The sequence below is a fragment of the Fusarium oxysporum genome, chromosome 1 (assembly GCF_000149955.1).
Source record: "Fusarium oxysporum f. sp. lycopersici 4287 chromosome 1, whole genome shotgun sequence".
Classification (NCBI taxonomy): domain Eukaryota; kingdom Fungi; phylum Ascomycota; class Sordariomycetes; order Hypocreales; family Nectriaceae; genus Fusarium; species Fusarium oxysporum.
In genome coordinates, this window is record NC_030986.1 from 764,681 (window position 1) to 790,673 (window position 25,993).

General features: G+C 47.8%; 10 protein-coding genes and 3 non-coding genes across 14 annotated transcripts; 9 read left to right on the forward strand and 4 right to left on the reverse strand.

Moving 5' to 3' along the window:
* Window positions 1-1,384: 1,384 nt before the first annotated feature.
* FOXG_11085 (uncharacterized protein) lies at window positions 1,385-3,411 on the forward strand. Its single transcript, XM_018390586.1, has 4 exons — window positions 1,385-1,684; window positions 1,734-1,861; window positions 1,915-2,944; window positions 2,995-3,411. The coding sequence occupies exons 3-4, from the start codon at window positions 2,042-2,044 to the stop codon at window positions 3,253-3,255; spliced, it is 1,164 nt and encodes a 387-aa protein (XP_018249075.1). The 5' UTR covers window positions 1,385-1,684; window positions 1,734-1,861; window positions 1,915-2,041; the 3' UTR covers window positions 3,256-3,411.
* A 143-nt stretch (window positions 3,412-3,554) lies between these two features.
* FOXG_20442 (uncharacterized protein) lies at window positions 3,555-4,353 on the forward strand (the record flags this gene model as incomplete). Its single annotated transcript, XM_018400727.1, has 2 exons — window positions 3,555-3,781; window positions 3,851-4,353. The coding sequence occupies exons 1-2, from the start codon at window positions 3,745-3,747 to the stop codon at window positions 4,351-4,353; spliced, it is 540 nt and encodes a 179-aa protein (XP_018249076.1). The 5' UTR covers window positions 3,555-3,744.
* A 208-nt stretch (window positions 4,354-4,561) lies between these two features.
* FOXG_20443 lies at window positions 4,562-4,633 on the reverse strand. The gene has a single exon. It is a non-coding gene; the product is annotated as a tRNA-Asp (tRNA).
* A 692-nt stretch (window positions 4,634-5,325) lies between these two features.
* FOXG_20444 (uncharacterized protein) lies at window positions 5,326-6,384 on the reverse strand (the record flags this gene model as incomplete). Its single annotated transcript, XM_018400728.1, has 2 exons — window positions 5,326-5,739; window positions 6,235-6,384. The coding sequence occupies 2 exons, from the start codon at window positions 6,382-6,384 to the stop codon at window positions 5,326-5,328; spliced, it is 564 nt and encodes a 187-aa protein (XP_018249077.1).
* Window positions 5,907-5,977, forward strand: FOXG_20445. The gene has a single exon. It is a non-coding gene; the product is annotated as a tRNA-Cys (tRNA).
* Window positions 6,385-9,753: 3,369 nt separating the features above from the next.
* On the forward strand, window positions 9,754-9,927 carry FOXG_20446 (uncharacterized protein; the record flags this gene model as incomplete). Its single annotated transcript, XM_018400729.1, has 1 exon — window positions 9,754-9,927. The coding sequence occupies one exon, from the start codon at window positions 9,754-9,756 to the stop codon at window positions 9,925-9,927; it is 174 nt and encodes a 57-aa protein (XP_018249078.1).
* Window positions 9,928-10,705: 778 nt separating this feature from the next.
* FOXG_20447 lies at window positions 10,706-10,777 on the forward strand. Its single transcript has one exon. It is a non-coding gene; the product is annotated as a tRNA-Asp (tRNA).
* A 496-nt stretch (window positions 10,778-11,273) lies between these two features.
* FOXG_20448 (uncharacterized protein) lies at window positions 11,274-11,497 on the reverse strand. Its single transcript, XM_018400730.1, has one exon. It carries the CDS (start codon window positions 11,442-11,444, stop codon window positions 11,316-11,318), a length of 129 nt encoding a protein of 42 aa, XP_018249079.1. The 5' UTR covers window positions 11,445-11,497; the 3' UTR covers window positions 11,274-11,315.
* A 219-nt stretch (window positions 11,498-11,716) lies between these two features.
* Window positions 11,717-13,883, forward strand: FOXG_11086 (uncharacterized protein). Its single transcript, XM_018390587.1, has 2 exons — window positions 11,717-13,164; window positions 13,248-13,883. The coding sequence occupies exons 1-2, from the start codon at window positions 12,380-12,382 to the stop codon at window positions 13,393-13,395; spliced, it is 933 nt and encodes a 310-aa protein (XP_018249080.1). The 5' UTR covers window positions 11,717-12,379; the 3' UTR covers window positions 13,396-13,883.
* On the reverse strand, window positions 11,920-17,402 carry FOXG_11087 (DNA mismatch repair protein MLH3). The gene is made up of 4 exons (XM_018390588.1): window positions 17,355-17,402; window positions 16,308-17,304; window positions 14,125-16,254; window positions 11,920-14,075 (listed from the first exon to the last, which is right to left on the reverse strand). Exons 2-4 carry the CDS (start codon window positions 16,537-16,539, stop codon window positions 13,864-13,866), a joined length of 2,574 nt encoding a protein of 857 aa, XP_018249081.1. The 5' UTR covers window positions 16,540-17,304; window positions 17,355-17,402; the 3' UTR covers window positions 11,920-13,863.
* On the forward strand, window positions 16,936-18,760 carry FOXG_11088 (uncharacterized protein). 2 transcript variants are annotated; one of them, XM_018390589.1, is made up of 2 exons: window positions 16,936-17,316; window positions 17,418-18,756. In XM_018390589.1, the coding sequence occupies exons 1-2, from the start codon at window positions 17,283-17,285 to the stop codon at window positions 18,536-18,538; spliced, it is 1,155 nt and encodes a 384-aa protein (XP_018249082.1). In that variant the 5' UTR covers window positions 16,936-17,282; the 3' UTR covers window positions 18,539-18,756. The 2 variants fall into 2 exon arrangements, with proteins under 2 accessions (XP_018249082.1, XP_018249083.1); XM_018390590.1 differs by having other exon boundaries at window positions 16,994-17,316; window positions 17,427-18,760.
* Window positions 18,761-18,804: 44 nt separating this feature from the next.
* On the forward strand, window positions 18,805-22,496 carry FOXG_11089 (uncharacterized protein; the record flags this gene model as incomplete). The annotated part of the gene is made up of 7 exons (XM_018390591.1): window positions 18,805-18,951; window positions 19,038-19,289; window positions 19,343-19,462; window positions 19,513-20,160; window positions 20,208-20,441; window positions 20,485-20,820; window positions 20,867-22,496. The coding sequence occupies 7 exons, from the start codon at window positions 18,805-18,807 to the stop codon at window positions 22,208-22,210; spliced, it is 3,081 nt and encodes a 1,026-aa protein (XP_018249084.1). The 3' UTR covers window positions 22,211-22,496.
* A 928-nt stretch (window positions 22,497-23,424) lies between these two features.
* FOXG_11090 (uncharacterized protein) lies at window positions 23,425-23,711 on the forward strand (the record flags this gene model as incomplete). Its single annotated transcript, XM_018390592.1, has 2 exons — window positions 23,425-23,444; window positions 23,492-23,711. 2 exons carry the CDS (start codon window positions 23,425-23,427, stop codon window positions 23,709-23,711), a joined length of 240 nt encoding a protein of 79 aa, XP_018249085.1.
* Between the last annotated feature and the right edge of the window lie 2,282 nt (window positions 23,712-25,993).

Below are 25,993 nucleotides of genomic sequence, written 5' to 3' on the forward strand. Positions count from 1 at the left end.
AGATGGTACTGGAGAGATTTGAGAGGACAAGGTTGGGAGGAGGTGGGCTGTTATCCCGGGGTTTGGTGAAGCTAAAGAGGGAATGGTATGATGGACGGATGGACGGGTTTAGTTATGCTTATGCTAGATAGACGACGTTAGTTGATGTTAAGCCATGGTCATTCATGGTTGTGGCTATGGGTATAACGAGGAAATGGTTATGATAGAGCACAGAGCATGTAAGTGTGTTGACTGTATGAATAGATGCCGCCATTGCAATAGACAAGAACCGAGTATAATAGCCGAGATATACTACATATGTATGCTAATCAAGTGGGATACAAGTATGTGGGATAGAGTTTTATATTGCCACTCAGTGATTGAATGCATCGTAATTATTGTTGAATTATGGATACACTCACTCTTACACTGTGAATATGATGAGTCTCTCTCTGTCTCTGTCTCTTGGTGTCTCCAATTTCTAGTTGCCGACTCCAATTGCCGACCATTTCTTGGTCCGTGCCAAGAACGATCCTCATCCCTCCACCTCCGCATCGAGACCTCGCATCGACCATTCAAACCAAGGAAAATCTACCCCAGAAATCCGGGGAAAAAGATCTCACTCTTACGATTGCTAGGTAATGAGCGTTGGTTTTGTGGAATTGAAGAGAGAATCTGGGGAAGCAGCGGGATAATCGTAAGATGAGATTCGAAAAACCTGGGGAAGCCTGCATAAGTTATCAAACAACATGTATAGCTACATTTACAAAAAGTATGCATACGGCAAAGTTGGAGAATATGTGGATGCCGTATGTATTGTCCTCTCCACGTGGTGGTAATGAGAATACGTACCTGGTTGTTCTCACTCTCTAGGTCATGATCTTCACCTCATCCATCTCCAACACAACACAACAAAACACACTCCCTAACAGTAAAATCCGTGAAATTTCCCCGCACCCGAAACTACTTCCCGAAATCTAGACTTATTCACTAGCTCTGTCTAGTTTATCTCAAGTAAACCTTTAAGCTTAGTATGACTCTGAACTTCGGCGAATCTTGTCCGAGAACTGGCCGTTTGCTTGACACAACGCCTTGACATTGACATTGACGCTCCAACATTTTAGCCGAGTCAACCTATCATCGTAGCTGCATATCAATAGACCAGGGGTTGTTTCCGCGGCGGATGAAAGCATACCCAGAAATAAGATATCACATTTTGCGGGGGGTAACCCACCCCTTGTCCCCAAGCTAAACCGCTCCTAGGGCATAATGGCAAAAATCCTCAGACACACTGACACACACACTCCAAAGAAAATTGATTGCATGCAACACCGTCTCGGTACTATTAGCTTCGTGAGGGGAAATCCAATCTAGACACCTTAAACTGTGGGGGGGTTGCTTGTCCCGACACGGTAGCCCGAGGTGTTATCCATCCTTGGCTTTTACTATATCAAGACCCTGCTCCTATCCTTTTTTTTATGTTTTGGTCTTCTGCATCTCAAGCATCAGTACGCAGAAGCTTGAAGACCTATCAACTTCTCTTCTTTTCTTTTCTTCAAGTGTGGTCTTTTCTGTAAGATCTGCCCGTCATGGCTATATCTGATAGGGATCAGGAGAAGGGGTTTGATGAGCGCTCTGAGATGAAGGGAGGCGTCATTAATGATTATCATGATGCTGCTGGTCACGGTCACACTGCTACCGATGCGTGAGTATCTCACTTGCTTATGATACAAACTCATACTGATGCTTTACAGCTACGGTAACTCTCTTGTCCAGTTCGACCCAGCTGCTGAGCGACGACTACGATGGAAACTCGACTTGTACACTGTCCCAACCGTCGCAGTTCTGTATCTCTTCTGCTTCATCGATCGCGCCAACATCGGTGAGTCACTTCTCACTCTCAACACATCAACCTTCACTAACACACACCCTCAGGTAATGCCCGTATTGCTGGTTGACAGAGGATCTCAACCTCGTAGGATACGACTACAACAAGATCCTCTCCGTATTCTACATCTCATACATCATCTTTGAGATCCCCGCCACCGTCTGCTGTAAATGGATGGGCCCCGGCTGGTTCCTCCCTGCTACCTCTCTCGCCTTCGGCATCGTCAGTGTCGCTACCGCCTTCGTCCACAGCCAAGCCGCCATCTGCGGTGTTCGTTTCCTCCTTGGTATCTTCGAGGCTGGTATGCTTCCCGGAATCGCATACTATCTCTCCCGTTGGTATAAGCGCTCTGAGTTGACTTTCCGTCTGTCTCTCTACATGGTCATGGCTCCTCTTGCTGGTGCTTTCGGTGGTCTCTTGGCCAGTGCTATCCTCAAGCTCCCCCACTTCGGTAGCCTTCACCACTGGCGCATGATCTTCGCTATTGAGGGTATCATCACCATCGGTCTTAGCCTCATCGCTTTCGTTACCCTCACAGATCGACCCGAGACTGCTCGATGGCTCACTCAGGAGGAGAAGGATCTCTGCATCGCCCGTGTCAAGTCCGAGCGTCTCGCCCAAACCGAAGTCATTGACGGTATCGATCGAGTCAAGCTCTGGCGCGGTATCTCCAACCCCGTCACTCTCCAGATCGCCTTTATCTTCCTCTTCAACAACATCACCGTCCAGGGTCTTGCTTTCTTCCTCCCTACCATCGTCGGAGCCATCTACCCCGAGTATAGCACCGTCCAGAAGCAGCTTCACAGTGTCCCTCCCTACGCCGTTGGAGCCGTCTTTGCTGTTGCCTTCCCTGCTCTCAGTTGGTACCTCGACAGGCGACAGATCTTCATCATCCTCTCCGCTCCCACCGTCATCATCGGATATGCTATGTTCTTGGCCTCTGAGACTCCCAGTGTTCGATATGGTGCTTGTTTCCTGATTGCCAGCACCTGTATGGTTCTGGGTACCATGACCAACGCCCATATCAGCGCCAACGTCGTCAGTGATACCGCACGAAGCAGTGCCATCGGCATGAACGTAAGTTTCTCTCCCATCAACCACATTAACCCTTCTCTGACACTTGACAGGTCATGTTTGGCAACATCGGTGGTCTCATCGCGACCTGGTCCTACCTCGTCAAGGACGCCCCCAACTTCCCCATCGGCAATGGCCTCAACTGTGCTACTGGTAGCATGATCTTCATCCTCAGCATTTCTGGCTACTTCTGGATGAAGTGGGACAACAACCGACGCGACAAGAAGAACGTCGAGCAGGAGCTTGCAGGCCTCTCGCCCGAGGAGGTTGCCAACCTGGACTGGAAGCATCCCGGCCATAGGTGGCGATTCTAAGATGTGACATGGTTTTTGGATATGAGCATGCTACGATTGGGTATTAGCGATGGGTCTTTTGAATGGATAAGGTACTTACCAGGTCATTTTGGATATTAGCGAGTCATCATTATCTTATCCCAAGAATGAACATGATTCTACAACTTACATTTCTGATTTACGTTTCTCCTTAGGTACCTTATGTTGTCCTTGGATGGTAAGGTACCTAAAGCACCCAAAAATGGGCCTTCCTCGAATCCTTTAAGACCTATGTGTTAGCCAGGGAAGGTATGGTGTATGTCTGGTTGCACCTCCCATCACCAGTCCTTCCCTGTTGATGAGGTGTCTACTACTCACTTTATTCTTCAACCTCCTGACTACTAAGACATTCTTCTTCCAACACCATCATCATCCCCGTCTTTGGTACATTTCTTTCATCGTCGTCATTCTCATCGCCAATACACTTCTTCAGTCTCCATCTCAGCAAAGTGACACAACTTGTTAGCTACAATGACTGGGAACGAAGTATACCACCTCCGCTTCCCTCGTCCATCTGTCCCGGCCCTCCCAGCCCCAGGAGGATAGGAGCCTTACAGCTCGTCTGACACTGGTGCAGTTGACTTATACAATTTCTTGGTAATCGAATGGAAGGAGTGGGCTGAAGAAGACACGAACGAGGACAGAAATAACTGGGCACGCCTAGCCAAGTGCGTACAGACCTGGGGGGATAATGAGACTGGTCGCAAACAACATTTGGGCAACGAGGTTAGCAGAATTATTAGACAGAAGGCTTTCAACGAAGTATGCTGGGGATATATTGTCATCGCTACTCACCTTTACTCATGTTTGACGAAACTCGGACGGTTGAAGAGCAACCAAACACTGAGCGCATTGCAACGATGGTACCCAAAATCTAATATTTTCGGCGCTCGTTATAATAGAAATGGTCGCGCATTCAAACCATCTTTACACAAGAATCTACGGCGTATCCCACGCAAGGTACAGCAGGGCAATAACAACGGGAGCAATGGTCAACAGCAGTACAACACTCCTCAGCAGTACAATACTCCTCAGCAGTACAATACTCAGCAGAGCAATACCCCTCAGGGAAACAATTAATCAGCACCTTGATACCGAACATCAGTCAGAGAATTATGGTTATTGGAGAATGAGCTAGTTGGCGAAAGAAGCTGCCTTTAGCTAGACTCAAAATCAAAACGTTGCTTGCCCGTCGTTCTCCTATAATGCAAAACAGTGAACTGAAAGCTCAAGTCAAGTAATTTTATCAACACCAAAAAGAGAATCTGCGTATCGCAGACGGCTGGATCTCTCCCGCCGGGAATTGAACCCGGGTCTCAAGCGTGACAAGCTTGCATACTGACCACTATACTACGGAAGAATAGCAGGTTATCACCTGTTGTAGTGAGGGCTGTGGGAAAACCGTCGCGTATGGGATCCTATACATCAATGGTATCCTAACCAGAGTCTTTTATTACAGAATATGCTATGTGAGATCCTCGGGTAGGGGTGAGGAAAACAACGTTCTCACAGACTACTGCGAAAATTCAAGGAAGGATGGAAAGAAGATCGGCACCAAGTGCTTCGAGCTGAGGCAAATGAATATGGTTTTATTCAGGGTATTCTGGAGAACAATATTTGCCTTGCTAAAAATACTCTTCAACAGAATAGGGGCAAGGTTCGGACCGTTGCTTTAAGCGTTGGCACGTCGGATTAAAAACGACCTTTCCTTTGCAGTAGGATAACATAACAAGAGGGCGATGACGGAGGCGAGACTGTGTATAACAGTGCTTGAAATTCCGAACGGAAAGAAGAAATAAAATCTCGATATTCGGCAGGGTTTGCACCGAGAAGCGAATTCTCGTTCATGAGTTGCCGGGTATTGTCTCGAAGCTCACGCCTCACTGGACGACACCAGGCCATAAATGGTGGTTTACCGACGGATGGTCCAGTAAGTGCATCGATATGGAATTGACGGTTCTCGGGCCTAAGCTGCTCTACAAGCTTCGGCGACCGCATATTGAAACAGTACGCGTGTAGATAGACCAGCTGCAGGCCTAGTCTTCCTTCTATTCAGTTTTCAGGTGGGACGTTGAGAACACCTGATATCAAACCATCGACAAGGAAGTGCAAAGGCGGGAGAGAGTTGCCGTCATGTAGTGGACCTGATGAAAAAGGTTCGATGGACATATTGCAGTCCATGGCAGAGAGCAGGACTGTCCTGGTGGGTGGCGGGGGGCCTCTGGGGATCGGTGGTAGTTGTCCTGGGACAAGCTCGTGACGCTCTTCCACGGCGGTAGGATCGAGGCAGAGATACTGAATGGTATTTGAATGGACAAAGGGACAGCGCTCAAGGTCTGTCTCAATATCTGTCTTGACATCAATCCATCCATCGCGGCGCAGACTTCTGGCTGCGTCCTCAGGGTCGGACCAAAAGGAAAAGGTCGAAGATAGCCGTGGGAACGTTGAAATTGGCAATGAAATCTTCTAGCCACAGTGAGGAGGCCACGCTATCTCTTTGTGAGACCTTGCAAGGCCCATACTGGGTGGACGTCAACATCGTGAGATCCACTGGAGAGGGAGCCGTCGGTATAAGGGGACTACAGGATCCTATGACATCGAACTCCGCTACAGTGGCTGCTCAATAGTCATCATCTCCCGTAGTATAGTAGTCAGTATGCAAGCTTACAATGCTTGAACCTAGGTTTAATTCCTGGCAGGAGAGATCTAGCAATCTGCATTATACAGACCCTCTTTTTAGTATTATTAGTACTTTATAGTATCAGTCAGATCACTCCTGTTTGGCACTTAAACAGAACGGCCAGGAGAAAATATTAGGTTTCAGTTAGGGGTAAAGGCTTTAATTCTTCATCGATAGCTAAAACCGAACTCTGTAACAATTTGAAGGGCATCCGTCACATCAAATCCCCTTCAAAGACCCTTAGTTGAGTTACTGGAGGGCTCATGTGTTTGCGGTCGTACAGGTGTCAAATCTCTGAAATCCCAGGAGTCGATGGAGGGTCCTTCTTCATTATACCGGCCAATGCCGATGATACGAGACCTTGGGTACCATACCTGTAGTGCGCGTGCTGCGGGACTACTCTGTGGTTGTTTGATTCCAAAGATGTTCATGAGAATGACAAGGCCCTAGAATACTTTCTCATAACGTTTTCGTTCACTCAACTCGGACCTCGCTCCTTGAGAGACGGTACGGAAAAATCAAGTCTTTCTGTTTTGAGAGTTGACGTAAAGCAGGGCTTCTCTCCACTTCTCTTCGTCCTCGTACGGGTCTTGGGAGGCCCAGGTCGTCCATTCGTTCACGAAGGTTCATACGCTCTGATCCCTTCATTATCTTCTCTAAGGCAAGGAGCCCATCCAACTGGACGGTCAGGGGGCCTGAGGAGCTCGACGGACGGCTGAGGTTGTGAATTTTCCACGTACGACGAGCCCATTATTAATTACTGAACTAACAAGATGTGTCGGGCTGATATACCTCAGATACTGGAGAAGCGTGTTGGAGATGAGAAAAACAGTGACGATGGAGGAATAAGGTAACATAAGGTAGGTAAGTACCTGCAGGCCGTACCTATCAGAGGAAATAGGATCTGCTGGTCGTGGCAGGTGCAACCAGAGGATTTGCTGGCGCGAATTCAGAAGCTGGCTATTGACCAAATATACCTTAACTGTTTTCTCTTTTACATACCGGATGTAAAGGGCTACACAGAGTAAGAAAACTGAACCTTTCTTAACATTGCAAACTCTGGCTGGTGGTTTCGCTGCATACAATACTGATATACCTAGACTTTGATGAATGAGATACTATTAGAACCTTCACAATGCGGTCAGCTCATCGAGACTGACGCCAGTAAGATCTCGGAGATCACAAATCTATCTCGATCTTCACGGAATATCTGGTAGCCTCAGGTTGAGCTGAGTCAAAAAGGGGTAATGCAAGTGCCTACCGGAGGTAGTCGAGAGGCCAATAAAATCGTACCTACCTAGATAATAGAACCAGCAAAATGGAAGGGATAGGAGTCCGGTAGTTAAGGCAGGAGGAAAGACAGAATTACAAACCTGCCACATCTCTCTTCACCCAGAGATCAACTTCCTATCTCATCAATCAGAGTCATCTTCCAGGCAAGAATCACTCTCCATCGTGAGAAGTTACAGAAAGTGCAATCCCTACTGCGTTCGACAATAAAACGCATCCAGCTCTGTTCTCGTCTTCTTCATCTTCTTCCATCCACTTCATCTTCTTCATCTTGTCTACCCGTCCCCAAAACACCAGTCGTCTTCCTCTTCCTGCTATTCCCTTCGCTCTTCAGATCATCCTTCAACTCTATCTTTCCAGCCCTGCTCCGCCATGTTTCTTATCCTCCCTTCATTGCCGTTATACCTACGTTCTGTCATCCCGTCTTATTGGCATCATCTCAGAAGACTGATTATACGCTGTTGCTTCATCGCCAAGCCTTAGCTCGGTTCGACATACACAGCTGTGTCTCATCACTGATGAATTTCCTATCCAAGGTACGAACTTCCTCAGTGAACCGGGTGGATCTTCAGTGAAGATACCGCTAATCTACTGAGCACGCGCCTTATTCTCTTTTGCGTGTGCGGTGGTGAACAAGTGTCATCCTTCTGAGACGTGATGCTTTGGGGAGAGGAAGTCGGGTACTTTTTTTTTCCCTTTTGGGTTTTCCTTGTCACCGCATCTACTTAGCCGACCCGTGACATACACGTGGGGCTAACAAAAGGAAAAACGGTTTTTTAGGTTTCGATCCTCCGCCGCCGACTCTTTCACTTCTGACTCCTTCGCTGCCGACTACGATGACTTCAGAACTTCAGCTCAGGGAATGGGACCAGGCACTTGTTGGAGAATGGTTCTTCTCAGAAGAAGTGGCAGCGAGAGCGGGAGCGATCGGTTGGTTTGGATCTTGGCGGTGGATAGAATGGTGCAATGGGGAACTGTACTCTAGAGTAGACTTCATTCAACACCCTGTTTGACTTCACCCACAACAGATAAGCGATCATCCATTTCAGTTTTTTTTGCTACATCTTATTCCATTGCCTTGACTTGCTTCGAAAGCCAAGTTGGATATTTTCATAGAAATGCATTCACTGCCACATGCCACTATTGTGTCGTAGATCTCCGCCTCCTTCTGTAACTAGGCCTTAGCTCCATCATGTTTCATCGCATCAAGTATTTCCATCTGCTACGAGCTACGGTGAGGAGGTAAAGTTTTCGGCCCAAAGTAACACAAACGCAAAAATACATATAAACACATATCAGCAAGATAGCGTCCTTATTGTTCCTGGTGCCTAATACGAAGGTTCAGACTGAGAACCTAGATATTATGATGACCGTAAGACCTGCAGTGTCTGCCACGAGAAAGGCAGCCTCTCCATCTCAACCAGCTATTTCAGCCTCATCCGGGCCATCGGCGCCTTTGTGCTCACGTGTCGTATGATCCGTGACGTCGAGAGGATCTCACCTGCGATTGACTCTTGCCGGACTATGTTCAGGGGTATCCAAGAGGGCGCTGCGGACGTGACAATACCTCGATCATCCGCAAAGTCAAGAGTTGCATCGCGGAGTCCTAGAATGTCCTGGACTATGAATGGACATGATGGCATGGAGATGATGCATTTCACGGGGTCCATGAATTGGCGCTGCGACTCGCCTCGGACATGTTCAATTTGTATGTAACGGTCATCTATAATACCCTATGGGATAAGACTGATCTAATTCTCTAGTATCAGGACTCCGCAGAGATACAAAAACTAATGCAACTGAGATTCGAAACAATATGTCCCATTAACGGCAACGTGCCTCAGATTCTCCAAGAGCTCATCAAGCTGCAAACCCGACTATCCAAACAGCATCACAATTTTGGAGGATGGCGCAGAATGGGGACTCTAAAGCGCCAAAACTTATGTAAACTACTGTCACTATATAGTATGTAATAGGGTATACTGCTTGCTACCTTCGGCATCTTGGGCGCTTTGCCACCCAGTGTAGTGATGAGGTACTTGGTTGCACTGATGGTATTAAGAAAGATCCAATGTAAACTGCTACGCCGTTGATAGGATTTATCAAGATACAAAAAGGTTCTTAAAATCGCGGCATTGTGAACTGATCTAGCCTTGAGCGGCAGAATTCGAGTTTCTATGTATAAAGAAGTTCGTATAGAGTCCCAGCAAATGATTCAGTTTTTATTGCACGAAAGGATCATCAAGTATTTAGCATCATCTAACCAAAAGACTTTCGATATATCGCATAATTGCTTTGCACCTTTCCGTCCCACGATAAATTTCCGTTCAACCTATGCTCCAAGAAACGTCATGCTTGCGTTACCAGTCAGAGACATCCCTTTGCGATAGCTGATCTCGACTGACGTACCTCGTCAACTGAACCCAAAGTGAGTTCTCTGTTATTGCCCTGAGCGACCTGACGCTTGTCGCAACCGCCATCATCGCACACTTCAATCTCCCTCGGACTACATGCAGAGGATCCTGGACGGGTCGCTCGAAGAGTACTGGGATTCTGCGAACGTGCCAGGACGCATGATCGGTGAGCTAGTCACACTCGTTGCTGGTCAAACTAGTCCTCAGACCTTCAAGCATGGCATGCAACTGCTTCCTGGTGACCACATACCCAACCATGGCTATGAGTAGGGGTCTATACTTTTCTGGAAAGGAGGAGGGCAACTGTCATCTCACAACTCTATCCGTAGGAGTACCTTAAGATATTCTAATAGATACAAACAGGTAAAAAGAGCAACTACTGGAATCACGAACCTACCTCATCTCTTTTCACTAAGAGCTCTACTTACTTATTTTATCAACCAGAGCCAGTCCCCAGGCAAGAATTACTCTCCACTGGGAGAAAACAAACAGAAAATGCAATCATCATCTCAGAAGACTATACGCTGTTACTTCGTCGCCAAGCCTCAGCCCAGTTCGACATACACAGCTGCGTCTCATCACTGATGAAAGAACTTCCTTAGTAAACCGGGCGATCTTCAGTGAAGATACCGCTAATCTACTGAGCGCGCGCCTTACTTCTCTTATCCTTTTGAGAGGTGAAGCTTTGGGAAGGCAGCTCTTTATACTGCAGGTCTTATGGCCCTCATGATATCTAAGTTTTCAGTCTGAACCTTCATTTTAGGCAGCAGGAATAGTAAAGATGCTATATTGGCGAATATGTGTTTATATATACGTTCTTTGCGTTTGTGTTACTTTAAGCCAGAAACTCTGCTCTCATCACAATAGGAGCTTTGGAGAGATGGAGTCAGATAGTTTTCTTTTAACTTTGGTCGCCTTGCAGAAACTTCTATTCACTACCTATTCAGTGTATGATGAATAAAGCTGTGCAGTAGAAAGTTTCTGATATATATCTCCTTGGGCAGCGTCGTCGTAACAAACCCGCTACAGCAGGCTTTAGCCTGTTTCGTCTTCCGTAGTATAGTGGTCAGTATGCAAGCTTGTCACGCTTGAGACCCGGGTTCAATTCCCGGCGGGAGAGTCGCCTCACGAGAACTACTCGTGATATCAATTTTTGGTGTTTTGGCCTCTTTTTGCTTGCCATGTGTTGTGTCGTTGAGGTCTCGTAGGGTTCTGAATACATAAGGTTGCATGCCTTAGTAATTGACTCAAACCTTGAGTAAATCTTAATTAAATGGAAAGCATTAGACTCTGCAGTGTCAATTGTGGTCCAGTTTTTTAAATGTCAAGTCTAAAAGAATTCTCTCAGAATAGAGGTCAGACCCTTGCTATGCAATACCCGGCGCTTCGGGGCGTGCTAAATCCGGATCGGAAAGATGATGACGACGCATCAAGATCTTGACCATGCCAGATGGGGCCACCGATAAAGTCTCGTTCGGTCCGCAGTTTAAGTGAAGGGCTGATATTCAATCTATCTTTAATATTGTGGCTGCAGTCTCGAAGCTTTTCGTTTATTAGTCACAAAGAATAAATGCCGTATTTCCGTTTCATCACAAACTCCCCATCAATGCATTCATTCATTGTTGAGTTGTTTCAAAAACTTGATTTTACAGTTGGATTTAGCACGTCTTGGCCTCATTTCGCTGATGCTTGGCAAAGCCCATCATGATGATCAACAGCACACGACTTCTTTCCTGTGCGGGGCCTAGCGCAACCGACACGATGTCCACTCTCCTGTGTCCGCGCATTCCTAGTCGTTGTGAGAATTCGGTGTAAACATTGGCATTTCTCGGCGTAGGCGCATTATTACACAGCCAAGATGTTTTGTGTCGTTACGTGCGACGAATACACACAGTTTTCTCGGATGCTGGTTGCCGTGCAGCTGACGTATATCTTGTCCAAAACGGATAGAGTCGAGTTTTAGGCGTTTAATTGAGGTTCTAATTTTGATGAGAGGAATGGAAATGACACTGAAGGCGTTGGGGGGAGATAAACTTTAACAGTCGATCAAATCCATAAAGTCAAGTATCGGATGATGATTTCAGATCTGATATGGATTTCATGAATATGGCACTCGTGTCTTACAATTGGATGTCACTATCACACTTGCACTGATACATTTTCTTACACTCAATCAGCTATTCCCGCTCTAGGCAAGGAGGCGCGTGCCCCGCGCCCCCTGGAAACAGTCGCGGCGCCGCCCACCTGCCGGTCTTCCTTGCACTTGCACTTGCGTCTTTCTTATTCTCTTCCCCTGCTCGGGTCGTTCCTTCCGCTGGGGATAAGGGAACCCACATCTTCCGTCATTCATTTCAAGGAAAGAGATCCTCATCACTGTCTCTTCTTTCCATTCCCTTATCTCTTTGCTTCCTCTTCTCGTCTCTCCTAATAACAAACATGTGTTGTTGACATTGTCTGTGATACTTCATACGTATTCCTCTCCTTATCACGACACTCTCTCCTTTTTCTCTTGGATCAAAAAGTATTGCTACTTCTTCTCCCTTACTTCTTTTTTTATCGAGAGTTCAACTTTGTGACGATCCGATCCGCCCACCTCCCGTTGCATGACATTCCTCCCTCTACAAATCAAGCGCATCGCCTCCGCATACGTTTCCTTCGACTGCCAACCTCTCCTCCGTCTTCCTTCATACCATCAGCATAATCCAACGGGACAGCAGCAAGCATGCGTTCAGTAAAGTCGCTGCTCCTCTGGGGCTTCGCTTCCTTCTCTTCAACAACCGCCGCTCTCGCATTTCCTCCACTATTCCACAAAACTCGAGAGGCTGAAGCTTCGTCGTCGATTGCCAAACGTGCAGATGAAAAGACACCAAAATACTTCGTCGAAGCCGGTCGAAACATAGAGCTTGGTCATTACGATAACCGTTATTTCCAATCGAAGGTCTCGTATGAAGAACACCGTCTCGTTCTCCGAGATCTGATTCGAAGCTATTTGTTCCATATGAACAGTTACGGCGTGGAAACATGGATTGCTCATGGAACCCTTCTTGGTTGGTGGTGGAACGGCCAGATCATGCCTTGGGACTATGATCTTGATGTTCAGGTGTCAAACAATACCCTTCAATGGATCGGCGACAACCTCAACCGTACCGAGCATAGTTGGAATTATACCGAAACTGCAACAGGGGAGTTCATCTCCAAGAAATACCTTCTAGATATCAACCCCCACCACGTTGATATCGACCGTTCTGACGGAAGGAATATTATTGATGGCCGTTGGATTGACATGCAGAACGGCATGTACGTTGATATTACTGGCCTCCGTGAGCGCGAGGCAGATCGCCCAGGTGTCTGGAGCTGCAAAAACAAGCATCGGTATAAGAGCCAGGACTTATGGCCTATGCGTATCACCGAGTTCGAGGGCGTCAAAGCTCGCGTTCCGTTCAACTTCAATAAGATCTTGGTTGACGAGTATGATACAAAGAGTTTGGTCACCGAGAGTTGGGCAGGGTATGTTGCCATCATAGCCGTTTTGCCATCATACCGTTGGCGGGGCGTCCCCTCAAACCTTCACTTGCTAACATAGGTTACAGACACCGTTGGGATCATGACAACAAGATTTGGATCAAGGAGACCGAAGAGGAAGCGAAGCAGCGACAGCTCGGCGCCGTTGATCGCCATTTGGCCGAGGCAGCCGCAAATCCGCAGACTGAGGAGCCGCAGGAAGCCGCAGCGCCCTAAACGCTCACCGCTTATACTCATCCTTTTGAGTAACTCACTATTTCTGATTTACATTCGATCTCGCATATGAGCTGCGAATCAACGAAATGAGCCACGACCTAAATTTCACAAATCATACTCTTTCTCTTTACGATGGGTCATACAAAGGTAGCCAGGCCTTTGTTGCACATGAGGCGTTGGATCTATATTACGGCGTTGGAGGAGAGCGGATTTTAGCATATCGCTGGTCAGTATGGCTTGCTATTGAGGCGTCGATGATAGAGATGATTGCTGTTTTCATCTCTGGGATCTTTGTTCGAGTTCATCAAATGCCTGTAAACCTAGAAAGATATCCCTAGTTGCTTGCATGTTTGCTTCACACAAGCGGTTCAATGAAACTTTGCTTTGGGCGCACGAAAGTCTATACTCATGCTGAAATGTAAAACCATGATCTATGTAACAAGGGTATCAAGAAATTCCCACAACCCATCATGACTCCTTTATCCAGCTCTTCCACGAAACCGTCTTCTGCCGTTTCGATTCTTGCCAACCGCCAAACTTGCCCCCGTTTCCAAGATCAATCAAGGGTGCCATACTGGGTCGACCATGCGCACACTGAAAAGGAAATGCGCAACGTGACAGGCGAGAGATGAGCTCCTCACATTGCTTTACCGACAAAACATCGTTGAACATGATTGCACCTAGCACAAAGTCAGTGAAAGAGGAGCAAATAATAGGCAACAAACATACTTCGACAGGCTCTGGAGTGTAGCAATTCCAGAATACCCCTTGGACACCCGTTGAAACGTGATATCAAAGGTTTGTCAGGGGCAGTAGTTGATGGTCGCACGAGTGGAACACTACTGTCCACGCTTCGCCAAACTTCTGTTCGCAAAAGTTCAATGAGAAGTCGCGGTTCTAGTCGGCACCTCTCAATGATGCTTGGAGGGAGGCCTGTTACTAGTATTTTGTTTTGTGAGGAGACGGGTGTTTGGTATGTGATACCCCAAGCAGCAAAGTATTCTTGATATTGTTCTAGAAGAGACCATTCCTCCTTTGAGATTTCGAAGATTATGGGTCGGTCGAGAGGTTCTATGACGGGCGACGTTTGATTCACCAAGGAGTCGTGGGTGAAATAATTTGCCATGAGATCTTCAAGCTGACATCGTTCATCAACTGCATGTTGATCGAGCATGACCAACGCAGAACTCTGTTTTTCGTGCGCCAAAGTCCCAGATGTCGAACTTTCTAGTGGTAACTTGACCAAGATGAATTTGCGGTCGACCTGTTCTATCACGGTAGCGCGAGCAAGCGCGTGACGTGAGATTCGCCCATTGAGGCTCATGGTCCCTGTTTCAAACCCAACATGACCGCTTCCATGTCCACACGCATGCAGCTGATCTTGTGCTGAGCTATCGATACACGGCACAGACGGTTCTACAGGTTGAAAAATGGGATTCTCCCATGATCTGATGACACCCTGGAGCCATTTGCTAGGATGTTTGTCTCGCTTCTGTGCACCTTGACAGGTAACACTGCTGCTTGTGTCACCGCCACCTGATGCGCCGTCAACAGTACATGCGCCTGAGTTCACACCACTGTTTGCAGACGAGCCTGTTTTCTCGTCTTCCGGTTCAGGTGATGGCTCATCAAACGGTTTGCGCAACAGTTTCCCGCCTTCTCCAACAAGACGTCCCAGCGGTGACTCCTCTCGCATCTTTGTACGAACATCTGCCGCTTTCGAGGTGGCGCTGAGTGGCGTAGCTCTCCCAACTTTGATTCGGTGCCAACCCTCAAAGGGGCTGTCTGCTCGTGCTTCAAGTGAACCAGATCTGGAGATGGGAGTGACAGAGCTAGCTCTCGAGCTATTCGATGATGAGGGCGGTTGCTTTTTAGGCTTTTTCGACCGGCCCAACGTTCTTGCTGTCGAGAATAACGATTCCTCAGGGGTTAGGCGAACTTTTTGTGGACGAAAATGATGCTTTTTGAGAAATCCGTAACATGTTGCCTTCAAAAGATCAATGATCGCAGACAGCGTCCGGCCCTGACTGTCAAGTCGATCTGGGCTATCGAGCCCCTCTAACCCAGTAGCGGTGATTTTGAGATAGAACATGGGCCACCGTTCGATCCCCTTTCGACTTCTCAAGTCTCTTCCCGTGAACTCATCCAGTTTCCGCGAGTCACCGTTTTGGTCTTCATCAGCGTCAATCACGCCAAAGCTAGAGTTTCCAAAGGTCTTGTTGATTTCTTCATAAAGAACATCAGTACCAAATTCGTTGTTGATTGGCCTAATCCCAAGACTAATAAATTGAGAGCGCCTTGTCGCAACAGGATTCGTGGAGATGGCGCCTTTGACGGAAATCGACCCGCATGATGCTGATATGGGCACCCAGGAACCTGCATCGTCCGAGTTGGCAAGGCCAGCTTGTGTAAGAAGTCGAGAGGTTTTAGACATGATGTCTGCTTTTTCTGCTGGCCGGAACCGTAACTCACGCTGGCTTGCTGCGTTCTTGAGTGAAACGGATACACCTAATGGCCAAGCAAGAAACAGGCCTACGACAGCTCGAACCAACCTCGACCATTCTTTGTCAAGAGCAGACCTTTCAGCTAACGTGGCTCTCTGTTTGACCCTAACTGGCATATTGCCGAAAAGATCTCGAACCGTCGAACGAGTGCCATGATCAAAGTTGACAAGCCGTGATTCAGGGGGCGAAGGCAATTGTCTAGCCAGTATTCGAGAATTGTGAAACGAGATAGAATTGTGTGAAATATGCCCTTGGTGGTGAGATGTGATGGTCAGAAGGGAAAAGGTAGCAAGGGATGCTAGGAAATCGCCATGTTTCCCATGAACAGAAGACCTTGAAGGGAACTTGGATGTATCTGAGAAGGCGTAAGTACAAATAGCTTCACGTAACCAATATCGTTTCACTCACGGTGGAGCTTCCCAAGGCCCCCGCCATCTTTAAATTCTTCGGGTGGAATTCCGGACCCGTTATCTTCAACGGTACAATTTCCCCTGCTGTAGTCGATCGAGACGTTGACCTTGGATGCGCCAGCGTCTAAAGAGTTTGTAATAAGACCGCAGACAACGCCGTTCAGAGAAGTGATATTGACTGATGATTTAATCTTGTCGACGACATCTTGAGGAAGTTGCCTGATGACCATACTCTACAGCAGATCATGCTTGTTTGTGTAGAGTTGGTCTTTGGCTGTGATGTTGAAAGTTTCAAAGTTCAAGTTGGGAAATGACGTCGAAGCGAGCTGAAACTGAGGTGAGCTGCACCTAGCTAGGGGGGCACCTGGTTTTAGGGCGATCTAATTAAGGCACAGTGGGTAACCGTCCCCGAATCCAGGGTCCGCCTGGTGGAGGTGGCGCCAAGAAAAGATGTGCCTTGAGCTTATAGCCAGCTCAGTCCAGACTCGAAGCCACGGGAGATTCAACGGGTACCTGCGGGAGAAATAAGGGATAAGGGGGACTTGACACGTTGGTAAGTGTCTACATTTGAGTCAGAGATAGGTCATGAACGAATAGAAAGGATCGTCGTCTTCTGGTCCGTGTAGTTTATGTAGTTGTCTCGTCATACAATAGATCCATCACGTGATCTTGATCCCGACCTTCGTACCATCATGCTTCGCCGCTTTCAGCCTTTGTACTGTTACATGCCATGCCACACACTTTGATCTGCTGACGACGTCTCTTCTAGCTTCATCCCTTAGTTTTCGCCTTTCATTGTTCTGTCTTCCATCCACCATTAACACATCATTTTCGTTTCTTTTCTACTCCGAGCGAGCCTCTCTTCTCTTTACTTTGTTCATTGCCTCCCCGCCTCCACCCGCTACCCAACGACGTTGTTCTGGTAGCTTCGACGTAACGTTTCGTTTCAATTCAACGGCTTCTTCTCAATTTGATGGCGACGACCGACGCGATTCCTCCAGAGCATGGTGAGTGTTGAAGCATTATTCATGTTTATGGAATTTACCATCACGCGATATCGCCACCTTGCGATAGCCTCACAATACAATGCCTGATGCTAACATTTCAGACCGTCAAGGTCAACGCAGGAGACCGTTTTCGACATGGGTTAAGAAACTCACCAACTTTAAATCATCCGATGGTGAACGCCAAAAGAGACACAAGAAACGCAGTCACAAGAAGAACAACCCTTACCCGGAATCTGGACAGGTCGGCAACGGTGTAACCAACGGAACGAGTGCATGCACTTTCACCACTACACAGACGGGTACAAGCAATACCAGTGTGGACCGATCCGCCCGGACATCTCGAGAAGATCAGGGACCGCCAACGATCGGGCGTGGAAGTGTGGCCGGTACGGTGTTGACAGATCATGAGGCCTCCCATTCCCTCATGGCACCCAGCCATAGGGCAAGTTCTGTCGCCGGAACGAGCCGTACCGTTGGTGGAGGAGTTGAATCTAGGAGGGGGGGAGACAGTACTTTTTCAAGTCCAGCACCATCTGTGAGGTCTTTGACGACGACCTTGACTACGATACAGTCAATGGCGCCTAACGGGCCTGGGCAAGCTCAGCATCATGCTTCACAGCACCATGGCAACACGCAGTCTATTCAATTCACCCAACCGTTCCCCACTACAGGGACGCCAGCATCGGCCATCCCGCCCCATTTGGCGCCAACTGGCAACCCAACGACTTACACGTCTGCAACCGCCAATAATTTACTTACAGATAACGCATCTATCCTGACTTTGGCGTCATCAAGTAAGCGACGACGAAGGCGTTCTCTCGATACCGATGCATCTGTGCGTGCTCTTGCACCTTCATCACTTTGGGGTGGCAGTCGTGAAAGTTTACCACTTAGTGTTCTGAGTGCGAACATCGACCCGATGGGTATGCCTACTACTCCCGGTATTCACGGCAACCCTCGAATGGGAACAGAACGCACGAGCATTTACTCTGCAACAGGTGTTGGGCCTGCGATTTCTGGTGATCGAAACAGCTACTATGCCAAACAAGGGGACGCTGCAAGTGTTCGAAGTGGGTTGCTTGGCCATGGACGCGCTGAGAGCGTGAGCGGGAGCATTGGTGGTCTGAGCAGTCCTCTAATTACACCACGAGAGGTATTCAACGAGAAGAGCGAGAATGAGAAAGAAGATACCCCTGTGGCTTCTAGAACTAAGGAGGCATGAGCGTGTTGGTTTTTATTGCGAATGATTGATGCTTTGTTTTGCTTTATGGTATTGGGTTGGTTGGGTCTGGCGGGTTTGGCAGGAATGAGAGCGTATCTGGTGTTTTGCTTGATTTATATAGAATTCTGGTTCGGTACTTACTATACGCAGTCGAGGGAAAGTTGTCCCTTAATATACCATACATGATACCCTGACAATTGTTATGATGAGCGCCAAACGAGCGAGCTTTTGATTAGCTTTACGTGATAATTTAATGTTCTACAGTGATGGGTCGGGTGCTGTGGAGTAGCAGCCACTGTGGCGCTAGGCAAGCTCCTGTAGCTCCCCAGCTCAGCGTCCCACCATCGTCATCGCACCGCGGCTCATCTTCTCCAATTCAAGACATTCCCGAATGCTTCAAGATGGCCATCTCAGTAAGGACCACCCTGTTATCATGCGCGCATAGGCTTTGCCCGTCCATGCGCACTTCGAGACTTATCATACTGACAATGAATTGCAGTGGAAGTCGTTTGACTTCTTCGACGTCGTCCAAATAAACATCGCCGACGACGAAACCCGACAGCTCTTCGAGGGCAACGAGATCTCGAGCGTTTGCGCAGGCTCCGATAGCCTTTTTCTTGGATCGTTCGATGGATATGTCAGCATAATAAACAAGTCATGGAAGATTGTCAAGCGCTTCCAGGCTTACGAGGCTGGGAGCATCACGCATATGCGCCAGGTCGAAGGAACAAGTCTTTTGTTGACAGTTGCGGTACGGCCTGTTGAAACTTAGATAACGAATTGGCGAACTGACGGCGTTGGTAGGAGGATATGAGCAGTGAGCCTGTTCTTAAGGTGTGGGCGCTCGATAAGCTTGTTAAGAAGACCAACACACCGACATGTCTGAGCACGGTCATGATCAACAATAACCGACGGCAATTTCCCGTGAGTCTTGGTGGGAGTCTGATACGACATTGGAAACTGACTGATTGAAGATATCTGCGTTTGCGGCTACGGACGATCTTACACAAATCGCCGTAGGATTCACTAACGGCGCAGTTACCGTAATTCGAGGTGAATTGGTCCACGATCTTGGTACGAAGCAACGAATTGTTTTCGAATCAGAAGAGCCTATCACCGGTGTTGAGCTCGCATGGGATGCGGTACAAAAGCTCACCACTTTGTTTGTTTCTACGACCTCACGAATACTGAAGCTCGGTTTATCCAAAAAGGGCCATGGATTACCGCCCAAGACCATCGAAGATGCCGGATGCGCAGTGGGCTGCATGACGCGTGACCCAAATACAGACGGTGTCATTGTTGCGCGCGACGATGCTATCTACACATACACGTTAGACGGTCGAGGGCCACCCAAGGCGTATGAATCGCCAAAGAGCAAGATTGATGTTTACAATGAATATGTTGCGCTTGCGTGCCCGCCAGCAAGCAGCACTGCGAAAGATTCTGAGGCAATGAGGCGACGCTTTGGTAACACTACTACTAATTCTCTATTCAATGCGTCGTCTTTTGTGTTGCTGGATATGGATCTTCGAGTTATCGGTCATACAGAGACTTTGATGTCGCCTGTGGGACACTTTGTTGACATCTGGGGCGATTTCTTCACAGTTCTCCAAGATGGCAAGGTAAGTTCCGTCTGCCGATACGAGATCCCGTTTATTAACTTCGTCAGGTTTACCGGTATCATGAGAAAAGTTTGCAGCAACGACTAGAAATGCTGTATCAGAGGAACATGTTTCCTTTGGCTATCGAGCTGGCGCAAAAGTCTGGGATGGATAATGAGCAGCAAAGCCTTATTTACCGTCGATTCGGCGATCACCTATACCAAAAAGCCGACTATGACGGCGCCATGGTTCAGTATATTCGAGCAATTGATACGACTGAGCCATCACAGGTCATTCGCAAGGTGAGTAGCTCTCTGTATGAAGGAACAAGACTAATGTTTCTAGTACCTCGATACACAACGCATTCATAACCTAATCCAATATCTGGAACAACTCCACGAACATCGAAAAGCGACTGCGGACCACACAACCCTTCTCCTCAACTGCTATGCAAAGCTCAAAGACATCAACAAGCTTGAAAAGTTCATCAAGTCTCCTGGCGACCTCAAGTTTGATCTTGATACAGCAATTGCAATGTGTCGACAAGGCGGATACTACGAGCAGGCTGCATACCTTGCCAAGAAGCACGGCGAGACTGATCTTGTGGTGGATATCTTGATAGAGGACTCCAAGAACTATGTCGAAGCGCTCGACTATGTTTGGCGTCAGGATCCTGATATCGTAAGTTGTATCGCGTCCTGGATTGAACCATTGCTAACACGTTCAGGCATACCCTTGTCTACAGAAATACGCCCGAGTGCTCATTGAGAATTGTCCTCAAGATGCTACCAAGTTATTCGTGGACTACTATACAGGAAATTACCGACCTCGGCGCACTATAACGGTGCATAACGAGATTGATACGCCCACCAGCGGCGGCTTTGCAGCTGGAGCAGCCAGCGCTGTTCAGAACTTGTCCAATCTGCTGCCTCTACCTTATATGAATACATCTTCGGTCGCATCTCCAGGAACAGTCGGAAACACAAGGGCTGTGGTTAGCGACGGAAACATTATTGTGGATAACGACGATATACCTGCACCAAAGTATACCCCTCCTCCCCCAAGAACCGCATTCTCATCGTTCATCGATCACCCCGACGAGTTTATCGTCTTCCTCGAAGCATGTCTCGAAGAAAAGGAGCTCAAGTCGAGCGATCGAACAGATCTTTACACTACCCTCTTTGAGATGTACTTGTACAAGGCAAGCGAAAAGAAAGGACAGGATCACAAGGAGGAATGGGAGGCCAAGGCGAAGAAGCTCATTCAGGGTGAGCACGTGCCAATGGAGAGCTCGGATGTTCTACTTCTCTCGCATCTTGCGGATTTCCAAGATGGAACTATCCTTGTCAAGGAACAGGCAGGACTCCGTTTTGACATTTTTAGATCTTACACATCGGCTAAGGACACACGAGGCGCCATGAAGGCACTCAGAAAGTACGGTCCCGAGGAACCGCAGTTGTATCCAGCTGCCCTGGCATATCTCACTTCTGACCAAAGGGTACTAGAGGAAGCCGGCCCTGATGAGTTGGCCAACGTGCTAAACAAGATCGACAAAGATGGACTCATGGCTCCCTTGCAGGTTATCCAAACACTTGTAGGTCAATCTTCAGGCGGCGGCGTAGCTACCATGGGCATGATCAAACCATACCTTCACGAGACAATCACAAGAGAGCGCAAAGAAATTGCTACCAACCGCAACCGCATCAACAATCTTCGTGGCGATACAGAAAAGCGCCGCGAAGAGCTTGCAGACCTAGGCTCCAAACCAGCTGTTTTCCAAGCAACCTGGTGCTCAGACTGCAGCCAGCGCCTTGACCTTCCAGCCGTCCACTTCCTCTGCAAACACAGCTTCCACCAACGCTGCGTTCGAAACGGCGGCAACGACGGTGATGCGGAATGTCCCAAATGCGCACCCGAAAACGACATGATCCGCAAGATGCGCGAGGGACAGAAGGAGCGGGCGGGCAAGCATGATCTTTTCAAGATGGACTTGGAGAACAGCGAGGATAGGTTTAGTACGCTTGCGGAGTGGTTCTCTGGAGGTGTTATGGATGGGCAGAGTGCTGAGTGAATGTTATGAAATGAGGTGATGGCGAGATGCATGGAGTCTAAAGGAGTTTTGGGTTCTTATTTGGTCTTTGCCTTGTTTTTATGAGGCTTTGACAATTATACAATCAAGATTTAGGTAGAATGGTCTTATTTGGTGAATATTGTTGTGGACGCTCGTACGTTTGCTGGTGAGTTGGTGACAAAGAGCTTTCAAGATGCGTCGCTGCCTACCTAAGAAGAGCTTGGACAACTTTAGGATAAACTTGAGCAATCTTATGATACGTTTAGAGGCCCTCCTGGTATGCCACATGACAAACTTGCTGGTGATCCTGTCTTTAGCGGTTTACCCCTTTTCCAATCTTTCTCTGTAGAAACACAAATATGCTCGGTGATATCAGAGTTCCTAACAATCTTGTGATATAGTTGCTCATCACTTCGAGTTCTGGCCTTGTTTAGTGTCTCCGAACTGGGCCCTTTGCTTATCCTTTGCCGAAAGTTGTTGCTAGAATCATTCAACATTATGCTTGGTGTTTGAAACAAGCTGACTTTACCCAACAAAAGCTCAGCATTTCTTTTTAGATTATCGAAATCACATGTTGGGTTTTATTTGGTGCTTCAGAAAAGCTAGTGGCTTTTGTGCTAAAAGCATTGCTTGGTGATTTGTTCCGTTTGCCAAGCAGTGGTCAAACTGACGCCTGTTCGCCATTGATATACAAACTAGGCTGCAATTGCAATTAGAAAAGATTTTGTCCATGTGAATCCTCTCAAAGCCTGAGATTCTGGATATAAATACCACGGGTCTGTCTTCTTCTTCTTCTTCTTCTTCTTCTTCTTCGTCTTCTTCTTCTTCTTCCATTCTCATTAAACCACTTGATAATATAGTACTATCCAAGAATGGGACAGTTGTGAAAGCTCTTTATCGCCAATGAGAAGTTCAACACCAATGGCCTTTTCCTCATCCTCTCTTGGACCCATCGGACACCTCGAACGGCTGGGATTTGGACAGGCATGCGTTTCCCATTGGGACTCTGTAATAAGCTTGCTCAGAACAGCCGGCGTAGCAAGGGCTGACAACAGTTAGTCTTCACAGAGATTTCACTTTAGAACCGGTCGCTTACGTATTTGTATAGACAACCCCGACAAACTATCTAAAGCTCACCGCGAATCTCCACCAGATATAACAGAGGCAACCCAAGCCCACCCCGAAGAAGGCCTGCAAGACACAGGGCGCAGAAGATGCATTACCTGCAAAGAAGGTATAGATCTTATAAAGCTCTCGCCTAATATATGCCCAAAATTCAAGCATACAACTCCTGACCAACACCCGCGTGCATGACCTGTACCCGCCGGCCAAGCTCCCACCACATACTGGCACTGACCGCAGTGGTATGATAGAGGAGAACAACGACCACGATAACCCCGATCACCATATCAAGCACGGCAGCAAGGCCAATAGCGAGCATGGTGGCGATTCCAAGGCCGATACTGAACAAGATACTGAAGACAACAGCCCAACGGATTGAAATATTGAGGACAATTCTTGGGGATCATTAGCCTAGATTCTTGGGGACTGGTAGGGGTGTAGACGCTGTCGAGCATCACGTTCGGCAGCTCACAGTCTATATCTCTGCCAAGCCCACAGGGGAGTGATCCTCTCCTGTAGTTATATCTTCGGGGCTTCTTGCTTCGACGAGACCGTCCGGTACTGCCTTAAGACCAACACCAAGATCCGTTGCCCAACTCGCCCACTTACGTTCATCCACCCCACGACATGGCAGCATACCTACCCCCCTTCAGGTGGCAATCCAGCGAACTCACATGACGACCCACGCCGGGTGTCTACGACTACCTGCTGGGTCTGTATGATCCCTTCTATAACCCTTTCAAGGCAGAGAACTCCTTCCTAAGCGGGGTCACCTACAGCTTTTTCACTGCAAGTATACTCCAGCGAAACTCTCAGCTCAACTGACTCAGACTTATATATATTGCGGGGGTCAGTAGGCTATAAATGCTGAGCGATATTTTATTCGTCCAGGTCAGCGCAAACCTGCGATAAGACATAAGGGTGTCCTCGTTCATCACTAGACATATGTGGATGCTATTTGTGATCAAGAGCTCAATGCCAACCGATATGAGTTGATCAAATTCAAATCATTCCTCTATCTAAGTCCCCTTCCCTTCTCCTTACTTGGCGACAATAGAGTGGCATACCTCAACGACTCTCTTACTATTTCCACTGTCTTCGCCGAGGGCTATGCTTATGTAGAGCCTGGAGTGAGGCAGAACATCTCTGAGGATGACTATAGTTAGGGTTGGGATTCGTGCCGACTCTATCTATAAACCTTCTCCGGTGTTATATGAACCATAGCAAATGATGCAATCCGCTCCGAGTAAAGTCACACACGATACGTCAAAACTCTCGATTTATAGCACGAGTGTGCGGCTCAACCTCGCCGGGGTCCTCACAGTACAGATCGCTGCCCTATCAACGAGGTAGGATCCGACAAGTCATCGACGTGGCCTGGCTGTCTCAGAACTACGCAAGCCAATTAAGGACCGGAAGGAAGAGTGGAAGCCTGAGAACATCAGGAACCCTTCTGCAGGTTCTATATTCAATTATTTTCCGGTGGCGAAACAGAAGAAGCAGTAATCAGACGATGTTTCTAGCAAGTTGAAGGGGGATGATAGCAGTAATCAAAGACTAGAAGCGTATTGTCACTGCGAAACTTTCCCCCGAGTACCTCCACCTTCACTTTTGCTTCCTCACCATATATATATAGACTGGCAAAGTAGAGAGGACATGGGACAACAGGGTTTCCACTGCAGCAGGCCCTAACTTTTGAGTCTCCTATTGACGCCGTTGATGAACCTCCTGCGTTCTCTCCAACTGAAGAGGTCCCCAAGTACGTCATGCGTGAACCATGAGAATCTGCCCTCGATCCAACCCCTTCTGTCAGGGACCTCTGTCCATGATGCATTACAAATATTTTAGGAGACTGCCCAACCCCTTCGCCACTTCTTCCCTGGCTTCGATTTCCCTCCCTTTAGAGATCTTAGGAGAGATCGGAGGTCACCTACAGGTGCAGGACCTCGAGAACTGCTCACTCGCTTGCAGAATTCTTAATAACAGCATGCGGACTCACCTGTTCAGAGCGATAGCATTTACCGGCCATAGAGAAGCAGTCACTAGATATTTGTTAGCCTAACTGTCCCAGGACTTGCCGAACACTCATTTTGCCGTGGAGAGGTGGACTTCGACACCTTGCAAAAACAGTACGGGACTGCACCTCAGGAGAGAAGCAGCACTATTCGCATTATGGGCGGTCAGTCCCGAATTATTGGTAGGCTAGACCAGGTCCTACCACAAGAATTCAATTCCGAACAACTTTACAGTCAAAGGGGAAAATCGTCAAGTACTGCGGCAGTCCGCTCAACCGATGTGCTCAGGCCATTCTTATATAGATGGCAGGCTCATTCAAGGAAGTTTTATTCACTGGAGCTCATCAAGCATCTCAAGTGGAGGAGTCCCGATGGTAATCGAACCTAGACTCCGTGGGATTTGTCCACGAGTCCTTTTTTCTCCGCCAAACTGAACTCGCAGATTCGACATTCATACCCAGCTTCTCCACGGGAGCAATTTCGGAAACCGCAATAATAGTCGACAAAGAGCACCATTCAAAGTCCCTCGCAAGACATCTGTCAAGGTTAGCGCATTGTACATGATTTTGATACACTTCCTACGAAACTGGATATGGTTCCATCTCTGGCATGAATATCAATTCTTGCATTTCATGACGCCGTGCCC

Excerpts from the sequence above, each read along its gene's own strand:
- FOXG_11085 (XM_018390586.1), top strand. The coding sequence starts at position 2,042 with ATGGGCCCCGGCTGGTTCCTCCCTGCTACCTCTCTCGCCTTCGGCATC. Across the intron at positions 2,945-2,994 it reads GCAGTGCCATCGGCATGAAC|GTCATGTTTGGCAACATCGG; the intron begins GTAAGTTTCTCT and ends GACACTTGACAG.
- FOXG_20448 (XM_018400730.1), bottom strand. The coding sequence starts at position 11,444 with ATGCGCGGACACAGGAGAGTGGACATCGTGTCGGTTGCGCTAGGCCCC.
- FOXG_11086 (XM_018390587.1), top strand. The coding sequence starts at position 12,380 with ATGCGTTCAGTAAAGTCGCTGCTCCTCTGGGGCTTCGCTTCCTTCTCT. Across the intron at positions 13,165-13,247 it reads GTCACCGAGAGTTGGGCAGG|ACACCGTTGGGATCATGACA; the intron begins GTATGTTGCCAT and ends CATAGGTTACAG.
- FOXG_11087 (XM_018390588.1), bottom strand. The coding sequence starts at position 16,539 with ATGGTCATCAGGCAACTTCCTCAAGATGTCGTCGACAAGATTAAATCA. Across the intron at positions 16,255-16,307 it reads GGGCCTTGGGAAGCTCCACC|ATACATCCAAGTTCCCTTCA; the intron begins GTGAGTGAAACG and ends ACGCCTTCTCAG. Across the intron at positions 14,076-14,124 it reads ACACTCCAGAGCCTGTCGAA|GTGCAATCATGTTCAACGAT; the intron begins GTATGTTTGTTG and ends ACTTTGTGCTAG.
- FOXG_11088 (XM_018390589.1), top strand. The coding sequence starts at position 17,283 with ATGGCGACGACCGACGCGATTCCTCCAGAGCATG. Across the intron at positions 17,317-17,417 it reads CGCGATTCCTCCAGAGCATG|ACCGTCAAGGTCAACGCAGG; the intron begins GTGAGTGTTGAA and ends CTAACATTTCAG.